The sequence below is a fragment of the Zea mays genome, chromosome 3 (genome assembly GCF_902167145.1).
Source record: "Zea mays cultivar B73 chromosome 3, Zm-B73-REFERENCE-NAM-5.0, whole genome shotgun sequence".
NCBI lineage: Eukaryota > Viridiplantae > Streptophyta > Magnoliopsida > Poales > Poaceae > Zea > Zea mays.
The window spans coordinates 537,512-556,688 of NC_050098.1; the positions used below are offsets into that span (position 1 = coordinate 537,512).

General features: G+C 52.8%; 1 protein-coding gene and 1 long non-coding RNA gene across 2 annotated transcripts; both read right to left on the reverse strand.

The window, feature by feature from the left end:
* Positions 1–576: 576 nt before the first annotated feature.
* On the reverse strand, positions 577–2,050 carry LOC109943277 (uncharacterized). Its single transcript, XM_020546187.1, has 5 exons — positions 1,562–2,050; positions 1,130–1,369; positions 908–1,054; positions 776–861; positions 577–682 (listed from the first exon to the last, which is right to left on the reverse strand). Exons 1-5 carry the CDS (start codon positions 2,048–2,050, stop codon positions 592–594), a joined length of 1,053 nt encoding a protein of 350 aa, XP_020401776.1. The 3' UTR covers positions 577–591.
* A 5,038-nt stretch (positions 2,051–7,088) lies between these two features.
* On the reverse strand, positions 7,089–8,175 carry LOC118476619 (uncharacterized). The gene is made up of 3 exons (XR_004857035.1): positions 7,824–8,175; positions 7,397–7,744; positions 7,089–7,291 (listed from the first exon to the last, which is right to left on the reverse strand). It is a non-coding gene; the product is annotated as an uncharacterized lncRNA (long non-coding RNA).
* Between the last annotated feature and the right edge of the window lie 11,002 nt (positions 8,176–19,177).

Sequence of the window (19,177 nt, forward strand, 5' to 3'; positions counted from 1 at the left end):
CATAAAGTATTTATCAAACCGTCTCGAATATCCTACAATAATAGACGTTACAATAGGGAAACCATCTTATTTAGGTGACTAATAATGGACGTTTTAAAAACCGTCTTATTTAGGAGACTGATATTAGACATTTTGGTAACCGTCTTATTAATAATTAAACGAAATGACTTACATGGCAGTACATTCTTCAATTTATAATCATTTTTTCAGATATCATGTTATAATAATTTGAAAGAGAAATATACATACACATATATTGAACAACGTTATAATTAATATAATATAAATAAGTACCATTCAATATATCATAAGCATTGTCAAACAACACATACATAAGTGTACTCTAAATCTAAACTAATTAAAATACAACTGTTTGCACTAATGTTAAGCCTAACTTTATATTATGAATTAAAGTCTCCACACTTTTGCGACCATCAAATTTGAATTCTATTCTATATTTTCCCGTACAACAAATAGGAGAAAACTAGACATAGCAAAAAGCTCCAAGCAGCACGTGGATGGTTTCAAAGCTGCCCTTGTGCTTCTCCCTGTTCTTGATGACTCCTACACGCCCGGTGTTCCTCCGGCCAGTCACCATGACCACGTTGCCGACGTCAAACTTGATGATCCTTGCCTATGTATTATCTCCCTATTAGCCTTATCCAAAGCCAAATCCATAATTCTAGATAAAGCAAGTAATTTATCAGCAACAAAAGAAGTTCAGATTAAATACGAAATGAAATATAACAATCCTTTCAGAAACTTGGAGGCATACTTGCTATATTGCAGTTGTGGACCAAGGGAGCCGAGCTTTGGATTTATTTTGAAACGTATCTCTTCACATGGAATAGCCGCCATAAGCTACATATCACAAATGAAAACAAATCATATAACATTAAGTTATAACCTGGTTAACAGAAAATGGAGATGGTGATGTTGATTGTGTTTGTGCTGGCGAAACCTGGGTCAACGAGGGCACTTGCTCAGGCATCATCAGAGCAACTTTGTCATCTTCTACCGTGCTGTTTGTAGGTAGACGGACAGGAGCAGCATACTGCAAAGAAAATATATTCCAACTATAATGGCAGAAGAGTGTACCACATATTCGATACAGAAGTTCAAAGCCAACCTGATTAAGTATATTTGGAAGGCTCATAGCTCGGGATGTGATATTGATCTCAGGTTGTTGTTCCATATGAGTTAGTGAAGGGATGGTCCCTGAAGGGACTTCTGCAACCACAGGGGTTTGAGATGCAGTAACATCTTTATTTGAAAAATCTGGATTTCCCTCGACTTCACGCAGATGATCTTTGAGCAGGGACGTTGGTTTCACATCCTTTATGTCAACAGTAAGGTTCTTAAATAGCACCTGAAATCCCAAAAGAACATTTAGCATGGCCATGGGTAGCTAGGGCAGAAACACATAAATATCCACAAAGTTCATGTGATCCAAAACATTGAAAAGACAAGCAACAAAGTTGCAGTTGTATAATGAACAAAATCTCAACATACTCTCATCTCATCAGGATGAAATATCCATAAAGTTCACAAAAAATCATACCTGAAATGGTGCCTCCAAAATCTTAATAAGATTTGCCAACTGAAGCAATACATGGCCTGTCACAACTCTATGCTTGAAGGATGCACTTCCCAGAAGATGAAGAATAACAGGGAACAGATGAATTGTGCTCTTTGGATGAGCTCGCCCAGCTAAAGCAGTAACAGGTCCATGGCGTTTGCCAATCATAACCTGCTGTATATCGCTGGAGACAGTGTCAAGAATACCAGGGACCAAGGAAGCAACCAACTGCACAAATGCTTCTGTACAATGATGAATAAAACCCTCCTTCTCCTTTCCCAGTCTATCAACAGCTGATATTAATTTTGCATTGCAAAAGAAATGAGGAAGCCACCTTCGACTATTCTTGCAAAGCAGAGCAACAAACAAAAGGGCCTTCACACGCAGAACATCAGTTCCCTGTTCTATTAGAGAAATGAGCCCGGGGACCAACTGTTTGTCATCTGATAATGAAAGAATATACCGGTTCATGCTTGTCACAGTGTTTGTCATCTGATTATTAACATTGAAGTGAATTGTACACCTCAGGAAGCACATAAATTTTACCAAAAAACACAGGTGAAACAGAAATATCATATTAAATAATATAGAGCAATACTAAATAAAGGATCTAGACAGCCTAAGGGAGCTTTTGGAACTCCAAGTCTCCAACTACCAATGAGTTTAATGCAGAGAAGCAGTACCTCCACGATAAGAGATTTTGGATCAATCTCCTTATAGCCCTTAGTGCCTGATTCCTACCAATGGTGAACTTTCCCAACCAACTGCCTAGGTTTTTTAGCAAGGAGCGCTCCTCGGAACTAGATTTGATAAGGTCTGATCTTAACAAGACCTGCAGCAAAAGTATCCAAGTTTAAACAAAATGGCTAGCAAAAAATAAAAACAGGGCAGACGAATTGGAGAGAACAAAAACCTTGCAGTTCTCATATGTGGCTTTCGGTATTTCCTGAGTGAATTTGTAAGTAAAGAGAAGATAATTGTCAGAATTGGTGATGATTGCAGAGTCACTATTCCCTAAAGCCAATTCAATCACAGGTTTCTTCTAATAGGATACATCAGACATACCGAGGATCATCCTCAAGGCGTTCTGAAGGAAGTAGAAGCATGAAGTTGCGGAAATGGCCATATGAGATTGATCCTTATGAATCAGCATTTAGATACCGTAGCATGGCAGCGGCATTATCTTCATTGACTGTCGTCGGAGGGAGGCAGGGAGCTAGGTGAGGTCGCGCGGAGCGCCGTGCGCGGGTTCACCGCTGGAGGGAGGCAGGGAGTTGGACGAGGTCTCGTGGAAAAAGCTGCTCTTGTAATATCTCAACCTCATTTCATATCTGTCTGCAGTTCAAGTTAGATGGAAAGAAAAATTTATTACTGCAGAATAGCTTATATTATTACTTGCACATTGCACTATAGCTGATAGTAGTCAAATACATAAACTTAAATTTCTCAACAGTAGTTCCTTTTTATTATATCTGAGAGCATAGTAGCTCTTTCGCTAATACATCGATCACCCCTATACTAATTTCTCAGGTCGGAGCAGCAGATTATATATTCCATGAGCATGGAAAGAAATTATAGCAAAAACAGCATGGTCTTTTCAACATGTAAATCAAAAATATTGTAGTCACAAAAAATAGAACATACCATTCGTCCAGAAGGCGAGCTTGGAGAAGTTCCACATCCTTGGCTGAATCTTCTAATACCGAGGAGCTCCATCCGCAAATTTGCTAAGGAAGTCTTTGGCAAGATCCTGAAAGATAGCAACAATGGTCCCATATTGCTTTATCCAGTGAACAAATCGAAGTAACTTGCTTTCACTTGCAAAAAATTACCGTCACAAATAATAAGTTAATCTAGTTTCGGTTAAGTAACTGAATTGGTCTATTTCCTTTTGATGCAGGTGGGACAACAGAACGTCAGTAGTCATACCAGATGAGGAAATTTTCTACCTAGTGGGGTTCCTTTCTTCAGCGCCATCTCTCTCAGGTTACGGCAACATTGCACATTCAATGAACCTGAACAAAGAGATAGTGGAGTTCTGTGAATAGGCTGGTATTGGGATGATACAGTATCTGGCACCCTACACCACACAGCAGCAGTGGAAAGCCCACTTTGGAGCAAGGTGGGAGACATTTGAACGGAGGAAACACAGATATGATCCCCTAGCCATCCTAGCGCCAGGACAGAGAATATTCCTAAAGGCGTCACTGCCATTGCCTTTGTGACAGTTCCTGCTACTTGAAGGATTTTGTAGAGCATATGTTGTACAAAAGTGTAGGTAAAAAGTATCCCCTGTAAAGACAATATCTACGGAAGGTAGCTAGCCTGAAGAACACAGCATAGCGACTTTTTTTATAGTGGCCAAAGATACCTCAGAGCAGTACTTCAAAGTGGAGCAATGTCACCTGAACTCTGACACCTTTGGAGGCAATCACTGGAGGATCGTAGCGGTCCAAGAAACATGTCTGTTGTTACAGTGTTGATAATTGAGACGAGCTGTGATGATGAACTGATCACTAACCAGTATCCCCGTTATCAACAGTGCAGAAAGTTGCATGAGGGTAGTAGTGCCTTGATTAATAAATAACATTGCCTGTTATTTCACTTGTAACTAGCATCTCATCTCACTCAGGAGTGCCTGCGTAAATGTAGCAGGTTTACATTACTTTCCATGAGTCAGAATATTATATGCTCATGCAAAAACAGTAAAGTCTCTTATCAATCATGGTACTCAGAAACAGAAAACGTTTTGGAATTCTCTCAAGTTGTCCATTCAACCTTAGCAACTTGCGGTGTGAATTTGAATAACAAATAAGAAATCAATATCACAGATACTGAAACAGAAGGTTGGCAAGTGGTGGTGGTGGTGCGTAGTGCATGCAAGAAATCAATTTTAATGCTGAGATCATTCCTCTGGTAACACACAATAGTACAACGAAAAATCAATGTATGAAACATAATATCATATATAATTTAATTGCAAACATGTGAATCAATTTATGAAAGAAGGCAACAAAATAAACTGACAATATCCATTACATGATCTTAGTAATACAAAATCAACATAATCAAAATACTTGCTCAATGGAGTTCACATATTGATGAATGATGATTAATCATATATGTCTGAATAAAACAGTTACCTGCACTTTGGATGAACTGGATGTATATTTTTTGTGATATCCATTGTCCATCCCAAATTGAACAAAGAAGTTCGATGACTTTGGGGGTGCAACATGTCCACTCATGACAACTATAAGTAGAGAAATAGGACCAAATGGCAGTGTGTTCTCAAGTCAATGAAGTTTAGACTAAATAACGTGTACCTTTGATGTAAGCTTCAGTACAACGATGAGGATTCCCTGCCACTCTCCACGCCCCCACCTCGTCGGGCGCCACAATCCGGATTGACACCTAGCCCTATGTACTATATGCTGAAACTTGGAGAAAAATCTAGATGCATATGTGATGTCCATCAAATATATGAAAGTAGGATGATATCATTCATAATTACCATTATATATCTCATAAATAAACATTGTGAAATAGCTCATGCATAAGCGTACTCTATATCCAAACTAAAATACTAATTAACAAACTTGGTAATCAATTGTTTGCGCTATCGTTGTGCCTAACTAAATATATATGAAATCAAGTCTCCACACTGGTGCGGCCATTCCATATTTTCCTGTACAACAAATAGGAGAACACAATAATTATTAGTTAGACACATATGAACACCTCACAATGTGGCATATGATGTAAAAGGTTATATGAATGTAACATCTTACCTAGGAAGCCATGCTAGATTTAGTTATATGAAGCACCCTCAACCCTGCATGATCCACCAATGTCTATCACCTCATTCATGAAGAAGTCGAGCAACCGTTCTCGGACATTTGCTATCTCATCAAGCAATAATGGACAGGTTGCAAAACCAGCACGACCCTAGAAAAACATAAACCATGTAAATATTTATAACGTCATATTGCATATGTTTGAGTAAAATAGAATGCAGACTATAAAAACAACCTGAGGATATCGATCACGGTCCAAACTAAGATTATCCGCAAAGGATAACATGTGGTACATCATATATTGTCCGCAAAGCATACTGCCAGGTGGTTGTATGTGTGCCTAAAAGATGTCATTCATAAGGAAAATATCCAGCGGGAATGTCTAATTATATGTGTTGCTAATAATTTCAGGTTAAGGACATGATTACCTGAAAATGTTTCCATATAACTGTGCGACCAAAATTCTTGTTATGGCGACCTTTTTTGTTGACATAAGCACCAAAAGCCCTACAATAATGGTGACTAACAGTGTAAATAACAATTGAAGTATAGAGGAAAATAGAATTATGATAAAGGTAATACCCACTCGTCGAATAGCTTCTTAATACTATAGCAGCTAGGGGATTGGTAACCTTTGGAGTCAATATTGTACACTGTATTCCATTTTGGGAAAATAACTAACAAGGCCCAATGGTAACTGAAATGACGAAGATAGAACATTAAGATACAGATTAAAAAACTATAGAGTGTTATTAGTGCTAGGCCTTACCCTTCCAGGCAAACAACAAATATGCACTCCTTGTCCTGCTGAGCAAGCAATGCTTTCACAATGTATGCTTCGACTTCATCAGCCTCTTCATTGATTCTCTTTAAAATGATCATCTCTGGATCTAAAAAGCCAAATATGCCTCTGTATTTGTCTATCTTCCTCATGCATCTATTAAAAGAATACTTAGATAAAGAACAAAAAGTAGACACTTATAGGAAATGGTGGATCTCACTCACAGCATCCAACTCCGATGTAAGGATATGTCAAGGGCAAGATCATTGTAGATGTGAAATACATCACTGAATTCTACTGCATAGACCCCAGATTTTTCAAGAAAATCATGTTCTTCGTATCGTACCATGAAGTGTGTGGCACTTTGCCTTCGAGATATTGGCGTGGTCATAGCAAAATACCATTTGTGGAAACACTGGCTCTGTTTACCCATCCTCTTAAGCAATGCACTAGATACTAAAGGCTGCCCTAGCACAAATTGTTTATTATTTGGAACTGGTGGTGGAGATCGTTGATGAAAGGGGGGAGTCCAAAGGGGATCAAGACCATCATCTTCTATGTTTTTCTGTTGTGAAGTTTTTTGCTCCTTCTCTTTGCTTTTGTTATGTTTTTTATGCTTATGTTTCCTCTTCTTGCTGGCATTGGAGGCACTATGTGTGACATCTATATTCTCGGTACCCATTGTTGGTGTTGGCATTTTATCCTTTTCAGGTGTGTGATGGAGTACCTGAGGTGATGTGTCTGGGACTTGTTGAGGCTTTGCATGAACTGTTGTTTCCTATGTAAAAGTCAGAAACAAGTACATGACGTTAACCAAGTTGTGAATAACAATAATAACTTCATCAGGTTGAAGTTAGTAAAGTGTACCTCTGCTAGTTGTATGCCTGACTTAGACCATAACACAAATGAATTTTTGGCTTCGCCAAGAGTGAACATATCACCACCAGCGATAGGAATAGGGAGTGGAAATTCCAAGAAGTTGTCAAACACAAAATCAACCTGCACTTTTGTGTGGTCATCTCGCCGCTCAATCCCATGGACGGTTACAACATCCTTTGGAGGGTAAGCCTACCCTCTAGCGACCACAACAGATTGCGGACCTATCTGCACCACCAACTTGCATTTCATCACCTCCTGAAATGTTAAACATTGGAAGAATTAAGGGAAAATGCAGAATATTAGTGGAACATTGATTTTGTTATCTGATAAGTCATATGTGCTGCAAGTAGATGAAGTTACTTGTAATGAGTCAACTGAATGATGTGTTGCATGGTCTGGTGTATCAACAAATTTTGAAGATGAGCAACTCTCAGAATTGTTTAATCGACGCTCCATACTCTAACACAGGGCTGTCAGTTTCTCAAACTTGGCCTCGTACTCATCCACAATCCTCTTGACATACTCTTTCGTTGTTCTACGTTTCTTCTTACGAGGGCCATCACCTTGAGCAAGACCCATCCCTAAACCCACATAAGCACTCACCCCTGTTGTCCTCCATGGATGATTACTCCCTATTGCTGTTGCAAGTATGTCCATATTATCCAATGGTGTAAAGGTACCAGCTACTGACTTTTCATTTAGATCTACCTGTAAAAACAGTTTTATGTGTGAACCAAATATGGTAAGAAAATTAAATGGACAAGTTATGTGTGGAGAGGAACATTACAATTTTCTTTATGATTGGATGCGACTCTGTTATGTTCACATCGCCAGAAGGATTCCTCGCCCTTGCCCAATCCTTATGACGACCATCTGGCATGTCTTGAAATGGAATAGATTTACCCTCGGTTAATGCTTGTGCATCTTCCTTTGCCCATTTTCTCTTTTGTACAGTATAGCTTCGCCGACCTAGTTTTTGTCGGAACTTATTCATGCTTTGGCTTTGCTTGCCCTTTTCTCCTAGAGCAATATACTCATCAGAGGTAACCCACTCCACAAAGTCTGGCCACCACTCTTTCTTGAGTTCTGGATAGTCCTCAAATGGAGTTTTGTCCTTCTTGACATAATTTATATTTAGTTTCCACTTGTCGGGGACCATAATTAGGGGTACCCTCAAGACGCCTAATTCTCAGCTGGTAACCCCCATCAGCATAAAGCTGCAGAGGCCTGATGGGTTTGATTAAGTCAGGGATCAGTCCATACGAGCGACTCGATCACGCCACGCCCGAGCCTAGCCTCGGGCAAGGGCAGCCGACCCCGAGGTGTTTCCGTCTCGCCCGAGGCCTCCTCTTTCACGGCAGACGCATCTCCGGCTCGCCCGAGGCCTTGCCTTCGTTAAGAAGCAACCCTGACTAAATCACCGCGCCGACCGACCAAGTCACTGGGGCCTTTTAACGCAAAGAGTAAGACTGACGGGCAGCCAGGCTTGGCCAAAAGCGCCATAGGAAGCTCCGCCCGACCCAGGGCTCGGACTCGGGCTAAGGCCCCGGAAGACGGCGAACTCCGCTCCGCCCGACCCAGGCCTCGGACTCGGGCTAAGGCCCCGGAAGACGGCGAACTCCGCTCCGCCCGACCCAGGGCTCGGACTCGGGCTAAGGCCCCGGAAGATGGCGAACTCCGCTCCGCCCGACCCAGGGCTCGGACTCGGGCTAAGGCCCCGGAAGACGGCGAACTCCGCTCCGCCCGACCCAGGGCTCGGACTCGGGCTAAGGCCCCGGAAGACGACGAACTCCGCCTCGCCCGACCTAGGGCTCGGACTCCGCCCTGGCCTCTGCCGAACGACCTCCGCCTCGCCCGACCCAGGAGCTCAGGTTCGGCCTCGGCCATGCAGGACAGACTCGACCTCGACTTCGGAGGAGCCTCCACGTCGCCCAACCTAGGACACAGGTCCGCCACGTCAACAGGAAGCGTTGTCATCACCCTGCCCCAAGCCGACTTGGGTCGCAGAGAACAAGACCGGCGTCCCATCTGGCTAGCTCCGCCAGATAGGCAATGATGGCACTCCACTGGACTCATGACGACGGCGGCTCCCAGCTCTCTTACGAAAGCAGGAGGACGTCAGCAAGGGCCCAACTGCTCCGACAGCTGTCCCTCCGCCAAGCTCCACTGCTTCTCCGACAGCCACGACGCCACACTAACAGGGTGCCAAGATCTCTCCGGCTGCCACCTTGGCATGTACTTAGGGCACTAGCTCTCCCCTGCTAGACACGTAGCGCCTTGCTACACCCCCATTTGTACACCTGGGTCCTCTCCTTACGCCTATAAAAGGAAGGACCAGGGCCTTCTTAGAGAAGGTTGGCCTCGCGGGAACGAGGGCAGGGCAGGCGCTCTCTTGGGGCCGCTCGCTCCCCTCACCCGCGCGGACGCTTGTAACCCCCTACTGCAAGCGCACTCGACCTGGGCGCGGGACGAACACGAAGGCCGCGGGATCTCCGTCTCCCTCGTCACGACCCGGCTCCGGCCATCTCGCTCTCGCTCTCTTCCCCCCTTCGCGCTCGCCCACGCGCTCGACCCATCTGGGCTGGGGCACGCGGCACTCTCACTCGTCGGCTCGGGGACCCCCCGGTCTCGAAACGCCGACAGTTGGCGCGCCAGGTAGGGGCACGCCGCGTGTTGACGAGCAGTTTCCCGTCAAGCTCCAGATGGGCAGTCTCCAACGACCTCTCCAACCCGGGACGGTGCTCCGTTTCGGGAGCCTCGAGTTCATGTCTCTCGACAGCGGCTACGACATGGTACTCCTTCCACCGCCGCGCGACGGCGACAATGGCGGTCGACAGCCCGCCCGCCGGCGGCGGAATCGACGACGTCTTTCCCGCGCGGGGGAAGGACAACTTTCGAGTTCGCCCCATCCTCTCCCTCGCCATCGGAGGAGGAGGAGGCGGGGCAACCAGGGCAGAGCGGGAGGCTGCGCTCCGACGGCTGTCGAGCAAATCGACATCCCCAGTGCCCCAACGGAGGACACGCTAAGCGTCACCCTCGCGTTCGAGGCAAAGGCGAGCGCCATCCCCCCGCAGCACGTCGACTCCGAGCAGGTGGACGACGCCAGCACGCTCACAAAGGGCCTGCAGGACGTCGCCCTCGTACCCAAGACGACGGCGCGATCAGCCCCCGACGTGACTTCGTCGCTCCTCGTCGACAAAAAGGTACCAACTGCTTCCCGTCCTTCGTCATTTCGACTCGACCTCAACCCGCCTGGCGACCTCGCTTTGGCGGACACTCACGTTGAGGCGAGTGCAACCCCTCTGGGGTTTCGTGTGCGGTCGCCCTGGGACCGATTGACGGGCGTCTCGACCTACGGGCCCTCTGGGTCCGAGGAAGATGACGACCCCAGCATCTGCTGGGATTTCTCCGGATCTGGCAACCCCAGTGCCATGCGGGACTTCATGACCGCATGCAACTACTGCCTCTCCGACTGTTCCGACGACAGCCGCAGCCTTGACGACAAGGACTGCGGCCCGAGCCGCGAATGTTTCCACGTCGAGCTGGGGGATCCCTCCGGAGGCAGCTGTCTCGGCATGCCGGAGGATGGTGATCCCCCTAGGCCAGCGCCTCGCGCCGACATCCCGCGGGAGCTAGCTGTGGTCCCCGTTCCGGCGGGGGGTCACGACCCATAGCTCGAGCAAGTCCGCGGGGCGCGGGCCGGGCTCAATGAGGAAGCAGGAGCGCTCGAGGCAATCCGCCGGGACGTCGGGCAGGTATGGGCGGGCCAGCCTCCGACCGGAGCGTCACCTGCCCCAAGGTCTCCAGCACCGCATCGCCAACGATGCCAGGGGCAGACCGCCACCCGCATCCGGCGGAACCGGTCAGGACCTGGCAGCTGCAGCGATGCTCCTCCGCGCGATGCCGGAGTCATCAACCACCGAGGGTCGGCGAATCCAGGGAGAGCTCAAGCATCTCCTGGAAGGCGCTGCGGCCCGGTGGGCCGAGAGCTCTGCCTCCCGAAGGCAGGGATACCCCTCGGAACCTCGTGCCGCGACTTCCCGACTCATGCGGGAAGCCTCGGTTTACACCGGGCGCACGCGCAACACCGCGCCTGCGGCCCCGGGCCACCTCGGCGACGAGCACCCTCATCGCGACCGTCGGGCACGCCTCGACGAAAGGGTGCGCCGAGGCTATCACCCCAGGCGTGGGGGACGCTACGACAGCGGGGAGGATCGAAGTCCCTCGCCCGAACCACCCGGTCCGCAGGTCTTCAGCCGAGCCATTCGGCGGGCGCCGTTCCCGACCCGATTCCGACCCCCGACTACTATCACAAAGTACTCGGGGGAAACGAGGCCGGAATTGTGGCTCGCGGACTACCGCCTGGCCTGTCAACTTGGTGGAACGGACGACGACAACCTCATCATCCGCAACCTCCCCCTGTTCCTCTCCGACACTGCTCGCGCCTGGTTGGAGCACCTGCCCCCGGGGCAGATTTCCAACTGGGAGGATCTGGTCCAAGCTTTCGCCGGCAACTTCCAGGGCACGTACGTGCGCCCCGAGAATTCCTGGGACCTCCGAAGCTGTCGGCAACTGCCGGGAGAGTCTCTTCGGGACTACATCCGGCGATTCTCGAAGCAGCGCACCGAGCTGCCCAACATCACCGACTCCGATGTCATCGGCGCGTTCCTTGCCGGCACCACCTGCCGTGACCTAGTGAGCAAGTTGGGTCGCAAGACCCCCACCAGGGCGAGCGAGCTGATGGACATCGCCACCAAGTTCGCCTCCGGCCAGGAGGCGGTCGAGGCCATCTTCCGAAAGGACAAGCAGCCCCAGGGCCGCCCGTCGGAAGATGCTCCCGAGGTGTCTGCTCCGCGCGGCGCCAAGAAGAAAGGCAGGAGGAAGTCGCAAGCGAAACGCGACGCTCCCGACGCAGACCTTGTCGCCGCCACCGAGCATAAGAACCCTCGGAAGCCCCCCGGAGGTGCTAACCTCTTCGACAAGGCACTCAAGGAGACGTGCCCCTACCATCAGGGGCCCGTCAAGCACACCCTCGAAGAGTGCGTCATGCTTCGGCGCCACTTCCACCGGGCCGGGCCACCCGCGGAGGGTGGCAGGGCCCGCGACGACGACAAAAGGGAAGATCGCCAAGCAGGAGAGTTCCCCGAGGTCCGCGACTGCTTCATGATCTACGGAGGGCATGCGGCGAATGCCTCGGCTCGGCATCATAAGCAAGAGCGTCGGGAGGTCTGCTCGGTGAAGGTGGCGGCACCAGTCTACCTAGACTGGTCCGACAAGCCCATCACCTTCGACCAAGACGACCACCCTGACCATGTGCCGAGCCCGGGGAAGTACCCGCTCGTCGTCGACCCCGTCATCGGCGACGTCAGGCTCACCGAGGTCCTGATGGATGGGGGTAGCTGCCTCAATATCATCTACACCGAGACCCTCAGGCTCCTGCGCGTCGATCTGTCATCCGTCCGAGCGGGCGCTGCGCCCTTCCATGGGATCATCCCTGGGAAGCGCGTCCAGCCCCTCGGGCAGATCGACCTCCCTGTCTGCTTCGGAACACCCTCCAACTTCCGAAGGGAGACTTTGACGTTCGAGGTGGTCGGGTTCCGAGGAACCTACCACGCAGTATTGGGAAGGCCATGCTACGCGAAGTTCATGGCCATCCCCAACTACGCCTACCTGAAGCTCAAGATGTCGGGCCCCAACGGGGTCATCACCGTCGGCCCCACGTACAAACACGCATTCGAATGCGGTGTGGAGTGCGTGGAGTACGCCGAGGCCCTCGCTGAGTCCGAGGCCCTCATCGCCGACCTGGAAAGCCTCTCCCGAGAGGTGCCGGACGTGAAGCGACATGCCGGCAACTTCGAGCCAGCGGAGACGGTCAAGGCCGTCCCTCTCGACCCCAGTGGTGACACCTCCAAGGAGATCCGGATCGGTTCCGGGCTCGACCCCAAATAGGAAGCAGTGCTCGTCGACTTTCTCCGCGCAAACGTCGACGTCTTTGCGTGGAGTCCCTCGGACATGCCCGGCATACCGAGGGATGTCGCCAAGCACTCGCTGGATATTCGGGCCGGGACCCGGCCGGTCAGACAGCCTCTGCGCCGATTCGACGAGGAAAGGCGCAGGGTGATAGGCGAGGAGATCCGCAAGCTGATGGCAGCAGGGTTCATCAAAGAGGTATTCCATCCCAAATGGCTTGCCAACCCTGTACTTGTGAGGAAGAAAGGGGGGAAATGGCGGATGTGTGTGGACTACACTGGTCTCAACAAAGCATGTCCGAAGGTCCCCTACCCTCTACCTCGCATCGATCAGATCGTGGACTCCACTGCAGGGTGCGAAACCCTGTCTTTCCTCGATGCCTACTCAGGGTATCATCAAATCAAGATGAAAGAGTCCGACCAGCTCGCGACTTCTTTCATCACGCCCTTCGGCATGTACTGTTATGTCACCATGCCGTTCGGTTTGAGGAACGCGGGTGCAACGTACCAGCGGTGCATGAACCATGTGTTCGGCGAACACATCGGTCGCATGGTCGAGGCTTACGTCGATGACATCATAGTCAAGACGAGGAAAGCCTCCGACCTTCTCTCCGACCTCGAACTGACATTCCGGTGTCTCAAGGCGAAGGGCGTCAAGCTCAATCCCGAGAAGTGCGTCTTCGGGGTGCCCCGAGGCATGCTCTTGGGATTCATCGTCTCCGAGCGGGGCATCGAAGCCAACCCGGAGAAGATCGCAGCCATCACGAACATGGGGCCCATCAAGGACTTAAAAGGCGTACAGAGGGTCATGGGATGTCTCGCGGCCTTGAGCCGTTTTATCTCGCGCCTCGGCGAAAGGGGCCTACCCCTGTACCATCTCTTAAGGAAGGCCGAGTGCTTCACTTGGACTCCCGAGGCCGAGGAAGCTCTCGGGAACCTGAAGGCGCTCCTCACCCAGGCGCCCGTCCTGGTACCCCCAGCTGATGGAGAAGCCCTCCTGGTCTACGTCACCGCTACCACTCAAGTGGTCAGCGCCGCGATCGTGGTCGAAAGGCAGGAAGAGGGGCATGCTTTGCCCATTCAGAGGCCAGTTTACTTCGTCAGCGAGGTACTGTCCGAGACCAAGATCCGCTACCCACAAGTCCAGAAGCTGCTGTATGCAGTGATCCTGACGAGGCGAAAGCTGCGACATTACTTCGAGTCTCATCCGGTGACTGTGGTGTCATCCTTCCCCCTGGGGGAGATCATCCAGTGCCGAGAAGCCTCGGGACGGATCGCAAAGTGGGCGGTGGAAATCATGGGCGAGGCAATCTCGTTCGCCCCTCGGAAGGCCATCAAGTCCCAGGTACTGGCGGATTTCGTAGCCGAATGGGTCGATACCCAGTTGCCAACGGCTCCGATCCAACCAGAGCTCTGGACCATGTTTTTCGACGGGTCGCTGATGAAGACGGGAGCCGGCGCGGGCTTGCTCTTCGTCTCGCCCCTCGGGAAGCACCTGCGCTACGTGCTCCGCCTCCATTTCCCGGCGTCCAACAATGTGGCTGAGTACGAGGCTCTGGTCAACGGATTGCGAATCGCCATCGAGCTAGGGGTCCGACGCCTCGATGCACGCGGCGACTCGCAACTCGTCATCGACCAAGTCATGAAGAACTCCCACTGCCGCGATCCGAAGATGGAGGCCTACTGTGAGGAGGTTCGACGCCTGGAAGACAAGTTCTACGGGCTCGAGCTTAACCACATCGCCCGGCGCTACAACGAGACTGCGGATGAGCTGGCGAAGATAGCCTCGGGGCGAACGACGGTTCCCCCGGACGTCTTCTCCCGGGATCTGCACCAACCCTCCGTCAAGATAGGCGACGCGCCCGAGCCCGAAGTGCCCTCGCCCCCGTCCGAGGTGACCTCGGCCCAGCCCGAGCCATCCTCGGCTCAACCCGAGGAACCCTCGGAGCCCGAGGGCGAAGCACTGCGCATCGAGGAGGAGCAGAGCGGGGTCATGCCAGATCAAGATTGGCAAACCCCGTACCTGCAATATCTCCGCCAAGGAGAACTGCCCCTCGACCGAGCCGAGGCTCGGCGGGTAGCGCGACGCGCCAAGACGTTCGTCTTGCTGGGCGATGAGAAGGAGCTCTACCACCGTAGCCCCTCGGGCATCCTCCAGCGATGCATCTCCATCGCCGAAGGCCAGGAACTCCTGCAGGAAATACACTCGGGGGCTTGCGGCCATCATGCAGCACCTCGAACCCTCGTCGGGAACGCTTTCCGCCAAGGCTTCTATTGGCCGACGGCGGTGGCTGACGCCACTAGAATTGTCCGCGCCTGCGAAGGGTGCCAATTCTATGTGAAGCAGACCCACCTGCCCGCTCAGGCTCTGCAAACGATACCCATCACCTGGCCCTTCGCTGTGTGGGGTCTGGACCTCGTCGGCCCTCTGTAGAAGGCGCCCGTGGGCTACACGCACCTGCTGGTCGCTGTCGACAAATTCTCCAAATGGATCGAGGTCCGACCCCTGAACAGCATCAGGTCCGAGCAGGCGGTGGCATTCTTCACCAACATCATCCATCGCTTCGGGGTCCCGAACTCCATCATCACCGACAATGGCACCCAGTTCACCGGCAAAAAATTCTTGGATTTTTGCGAGGATCACAACATCCGGGTGGACTGGGCCGCCGTAGCTCATCCCATGTCGAATGGGCAAGTAGAGCGCGCCAATGGCATGATCCTACAAGGGCTCAAGCCTCGGATTTACAACGACCTCAACAAGTTCGGCAAGCGGTGGATGAAGGAACTCCCCTCGGTGGTCTGGAGCCTGAGGACGACGCCGAGCCGAGCCACGGGCTTCACGCCGTTCTTCCTGGTCTACGGGGCCGAGGCCGTCTTGCCCACGGACCTGGAATACGGCTCCCCGAGGACGAGGGCCTACGACGATGAAAGTAACCAAGCTAGCCGAGAAGACTCGCTGGACCAGCTGGACGAGGCTCGGGACAGGGCCTTACTACACTCGGCGCGGTACCAGCAGTCCCTGCGACGCTACCACGCCCGAGGGGTCCGACCCCGAGATCTCCAGGTGGGCGACCTGGTGCTTCGGCTGCGGCAGGACGCCCGAGGGAGGCATAAGCTCACGCCCCCCTGGGAGGGGCCGTTCATCATCGCCAAAGTTCTGAAGCCCGGAACGTATAAGCTGGCCAACAGTCAAGGCGAGGTCTACGGCAACGCTTGGAACATCCAACAGCTACGTCGCTTCTACCCTTAAGATGTTTCCAAGTTGTTCATATACCTCGCACCCACGCAAAGTTTAGTCAACAAGGAAGGGTCGGCCTCGCCTCGGCAAAGCCCGACCCTCCCTCGGGGGCTAAAAGGGGGGAAACCCCCTCTGCGTCAAAATTTTCCTCGAACAGAAAATCTCTTTTACCAGAATATCTTCCGTGCTTTTTGACTACTTCGAAAAGTGGGTCCTGGAAACGACGGGGTGCACGTAAGCAGTCAAGGCTGACCGAGCCGAGGGACTCCTACGCCTCCGGGATACGGATACCTCACTCATCACCTTCTGCGATAAGTAACTCACGTTCGGATAAGGTGACTCTGCGGATCGAATAAGTTTCTACGTTCGGAAGCCCTTCTGTCGAAGCGATTTTTCGAGCCTTCTCGACCGAGTCGGTGACAGGGCCTCATGGACGGGTGAAAGTACGCGTAAGCGGCGAGGCCGACCGAGCCGAGGGACTCCTACGCCTCCGGGATACGGATACCTCACTCGTCACCTTCCGCGAGAAGCAACTCTCGCTCGCACTAACGACCCTGTTACCGACAAAAAGTCCAGATACTCGAAACAAGAGGAAAAGAGACGCAGCTTTACAACGCAGCAAGGGTGTGTGTTCTGGCCTCGACGGCCGCACAAGGCCCACGCTACAAGACGATTTGACCCTGCAGGCTCGGGTCTTAACGCTGGAATGGGGCGGCGACACCCTCGGCATCGACGGCACCTTCGGCGAGGCCCGACCTAGCCTCGGACGGCGACGCGGTCCGAGGGCCTCCGCTCCGAAGGACGACGTCATCACCACGCCCGAGCGATCGCCGTCAGGGACTTCTCCGGATCCGGCCCGAGCGGGCGGCTCGGCCGGCCACTTCCGAGGCCTCGGCCAACCACCTTCCGAGGGCGCCAGCCCGGTCCGAAGCCTCGGCTGATCAGCTCCGACGTCGATCCTGCCAACAGACAACCCGGCTAGTCTCCGGCCAACCAGGTTTCATTTTCGAGCCAACTCCGCCTCTGCTCATGCTGATATCGCTACCCCTGGCCTCGGCTCGTCGAAGAGCGGCCGAGGGGTCTCTTTAACTAAGCTAGAGGAGCCTCGGACAACAGGTCCGACCGAGCCGAGGGACTCCTACGCCTCCGGGATACAGATACCTCACTCGTCACCTTGACACGGGGCAACTCACGCTTGGTGAAGCGGTTCAGATAATCAGCAGGCGAGTCTTAGTGCTCGAAAATGAGGAAAAAACACGGCTCTGTGCCGGAGTTACATACATGTTTAGGCCCCAAAAGCCGAAATGAACAAAAAACCCGGCACTCGAAGTGCCATTACAAACGGAACTCCGGTTCCCCCCCCCCCCCCCCCGCAGGTACGAACAACCCCACTCGATGGGAGTGGGCCTGCGGGGCAGCAGAAGACCGACGAACGGCATGTCGCCGCCCGCCCCGGCAGCGGCGACGATGAAGACTTCTGCCCCGGGGGGCCGAACAGCAGCAATGATGGCCTCAGGGCGGATGCTGCTGCTAGGAGGCCCCCGCCCTTGCCCAAACTCGAGAGGCAAGGACGGGCAGAAGGCCGTAGAGTCGGAGGTCGGTCCGTGGCCAACCTCGGCTGTCGCGCTGGCGGAAGAACCTCTTCCAGCTGCCGTGGTGGGAGGCGGCACCGGGGGCGGCTCCGAGACTGCTCGGCTCAGAGAGCCGGGCACGCTGCAGCTGTTGGCGCCACGGACGACTCCCGCCCTTCCCCCCGATCACTGAGGGAAGGAGCGGGCCACCACCCGCGCAGGGGCCAACCCCGACTCGGCACACGCCCCTCCTCAGCCCTGGTGATGAAAATCCTTGAGGCTGAGGAAGGGGCGGAGGCCGCAGCCCGGCTCGCTTTCCCCCACCATCAAGCCGGAGGTTACCATCCTGGGTGACCGCCGGTGGAGGGGTGCGACCGGGCTGCATGATGAAAATCCTTGAAGCCGAACGATGGCTGAAAGGTACCAACTCCCACGGAGTTGCGTTCCTCCAACGATGGAGCGAAAAGACGGCGGTTCCCCCCATCCGGGGGCTTGGAAGATGGAGAGACACAATGCATAGGGGAGGAAGAACACATGGTCACCATACGAAGGGGGTCGCCCTCCTTTTAAAGGCAACTCCCCCTGCTTGCGCCCCCAACCGTCACGGGCTGAGTCTTCTCCAACACGCCTCCAAAGCCCTCCCCCGCGGCGCGGGGGCTGGGACCCACAAGTCGTGGAGACCGGCTCCGAGCAGAAGAAGCCGAACCGCCGCGCACGGCGCGCGCAACCACCCAGCGGTTACAAGTAACCCTCCACTTTTGCCCAGACCAGCGGGCGAAAGGGGCAGGCAGCCATGCGGGCGGCATGCAGCCGCACCAAGTGGACGCGCCTCTCCGACTCTTGACAGGCCAGCGCGGAGGCCCAAGCCCACGCGTCGCGCAACCGGCGCGCCGGATGCTGCATGCAAGCCGCTGTACCACTTGCGCCACCACCGCACCTCCTCGATTGCGGAACCGATACCGTGACTCGAGGCGACCCAGCGCGCGACCCGGCAGCGCCAGCCTGACGCCACGGTCAAACACGGTCAAAAGTGGGCCGGCAGTAATGACGGTGGCAGGCGCGCGAGAGCAGCGGCCACGCCATCGGCCAAGCTCATGTCCCATCCGGAGGCAGCGAGAGAACCCCCTCTCATGGTGTGAAGACGACGCGCCCGTGACCCGTACCTCGAACGGCTCGCGCACGCAACGGCAGCCTCGCCGACCGCTTACCCCAGCGCATTAACTCCGCGGCTGGACAGGCGACGTTTCTGGCAGGAGCAGCTGGCAACGCTTCGCCTTCACCGAAACGACCACACCCAAAAGAGGTACGCCACGCCGCTCAATTTCGTACCTTTTTCCCTTTTTCCTCTTTCTCTATCTCTTGC

What these genes read in the sequence shown, in the direction of transcription:
- LOC109943277 (XM_020546187.1), bottom strand. Translation starts at nt 2,050, where the DNA reads ATGAACCGGTATATTCTTTCATTATCAGATGACAAACAGTTGGTCCCC. An exon ending in TTTTGGAGGCACCATTTCAG is followed by an intron (nt 1,370 to 1,561) that starts GTATGATTTTTT and finishes TTGGGATTTCAG; the next exon opens with GTGCTATTTAAGAACCTTAC. An exon ending in TTCCAAATATACTTAATCAG is followed by an intron (nt 1,055 to 1,129) that starts GTTGGCTTTGAA and finishes TTTTCTTTGCAG; the next exon opens with TATGCTGCTCCTGTCCGTCT.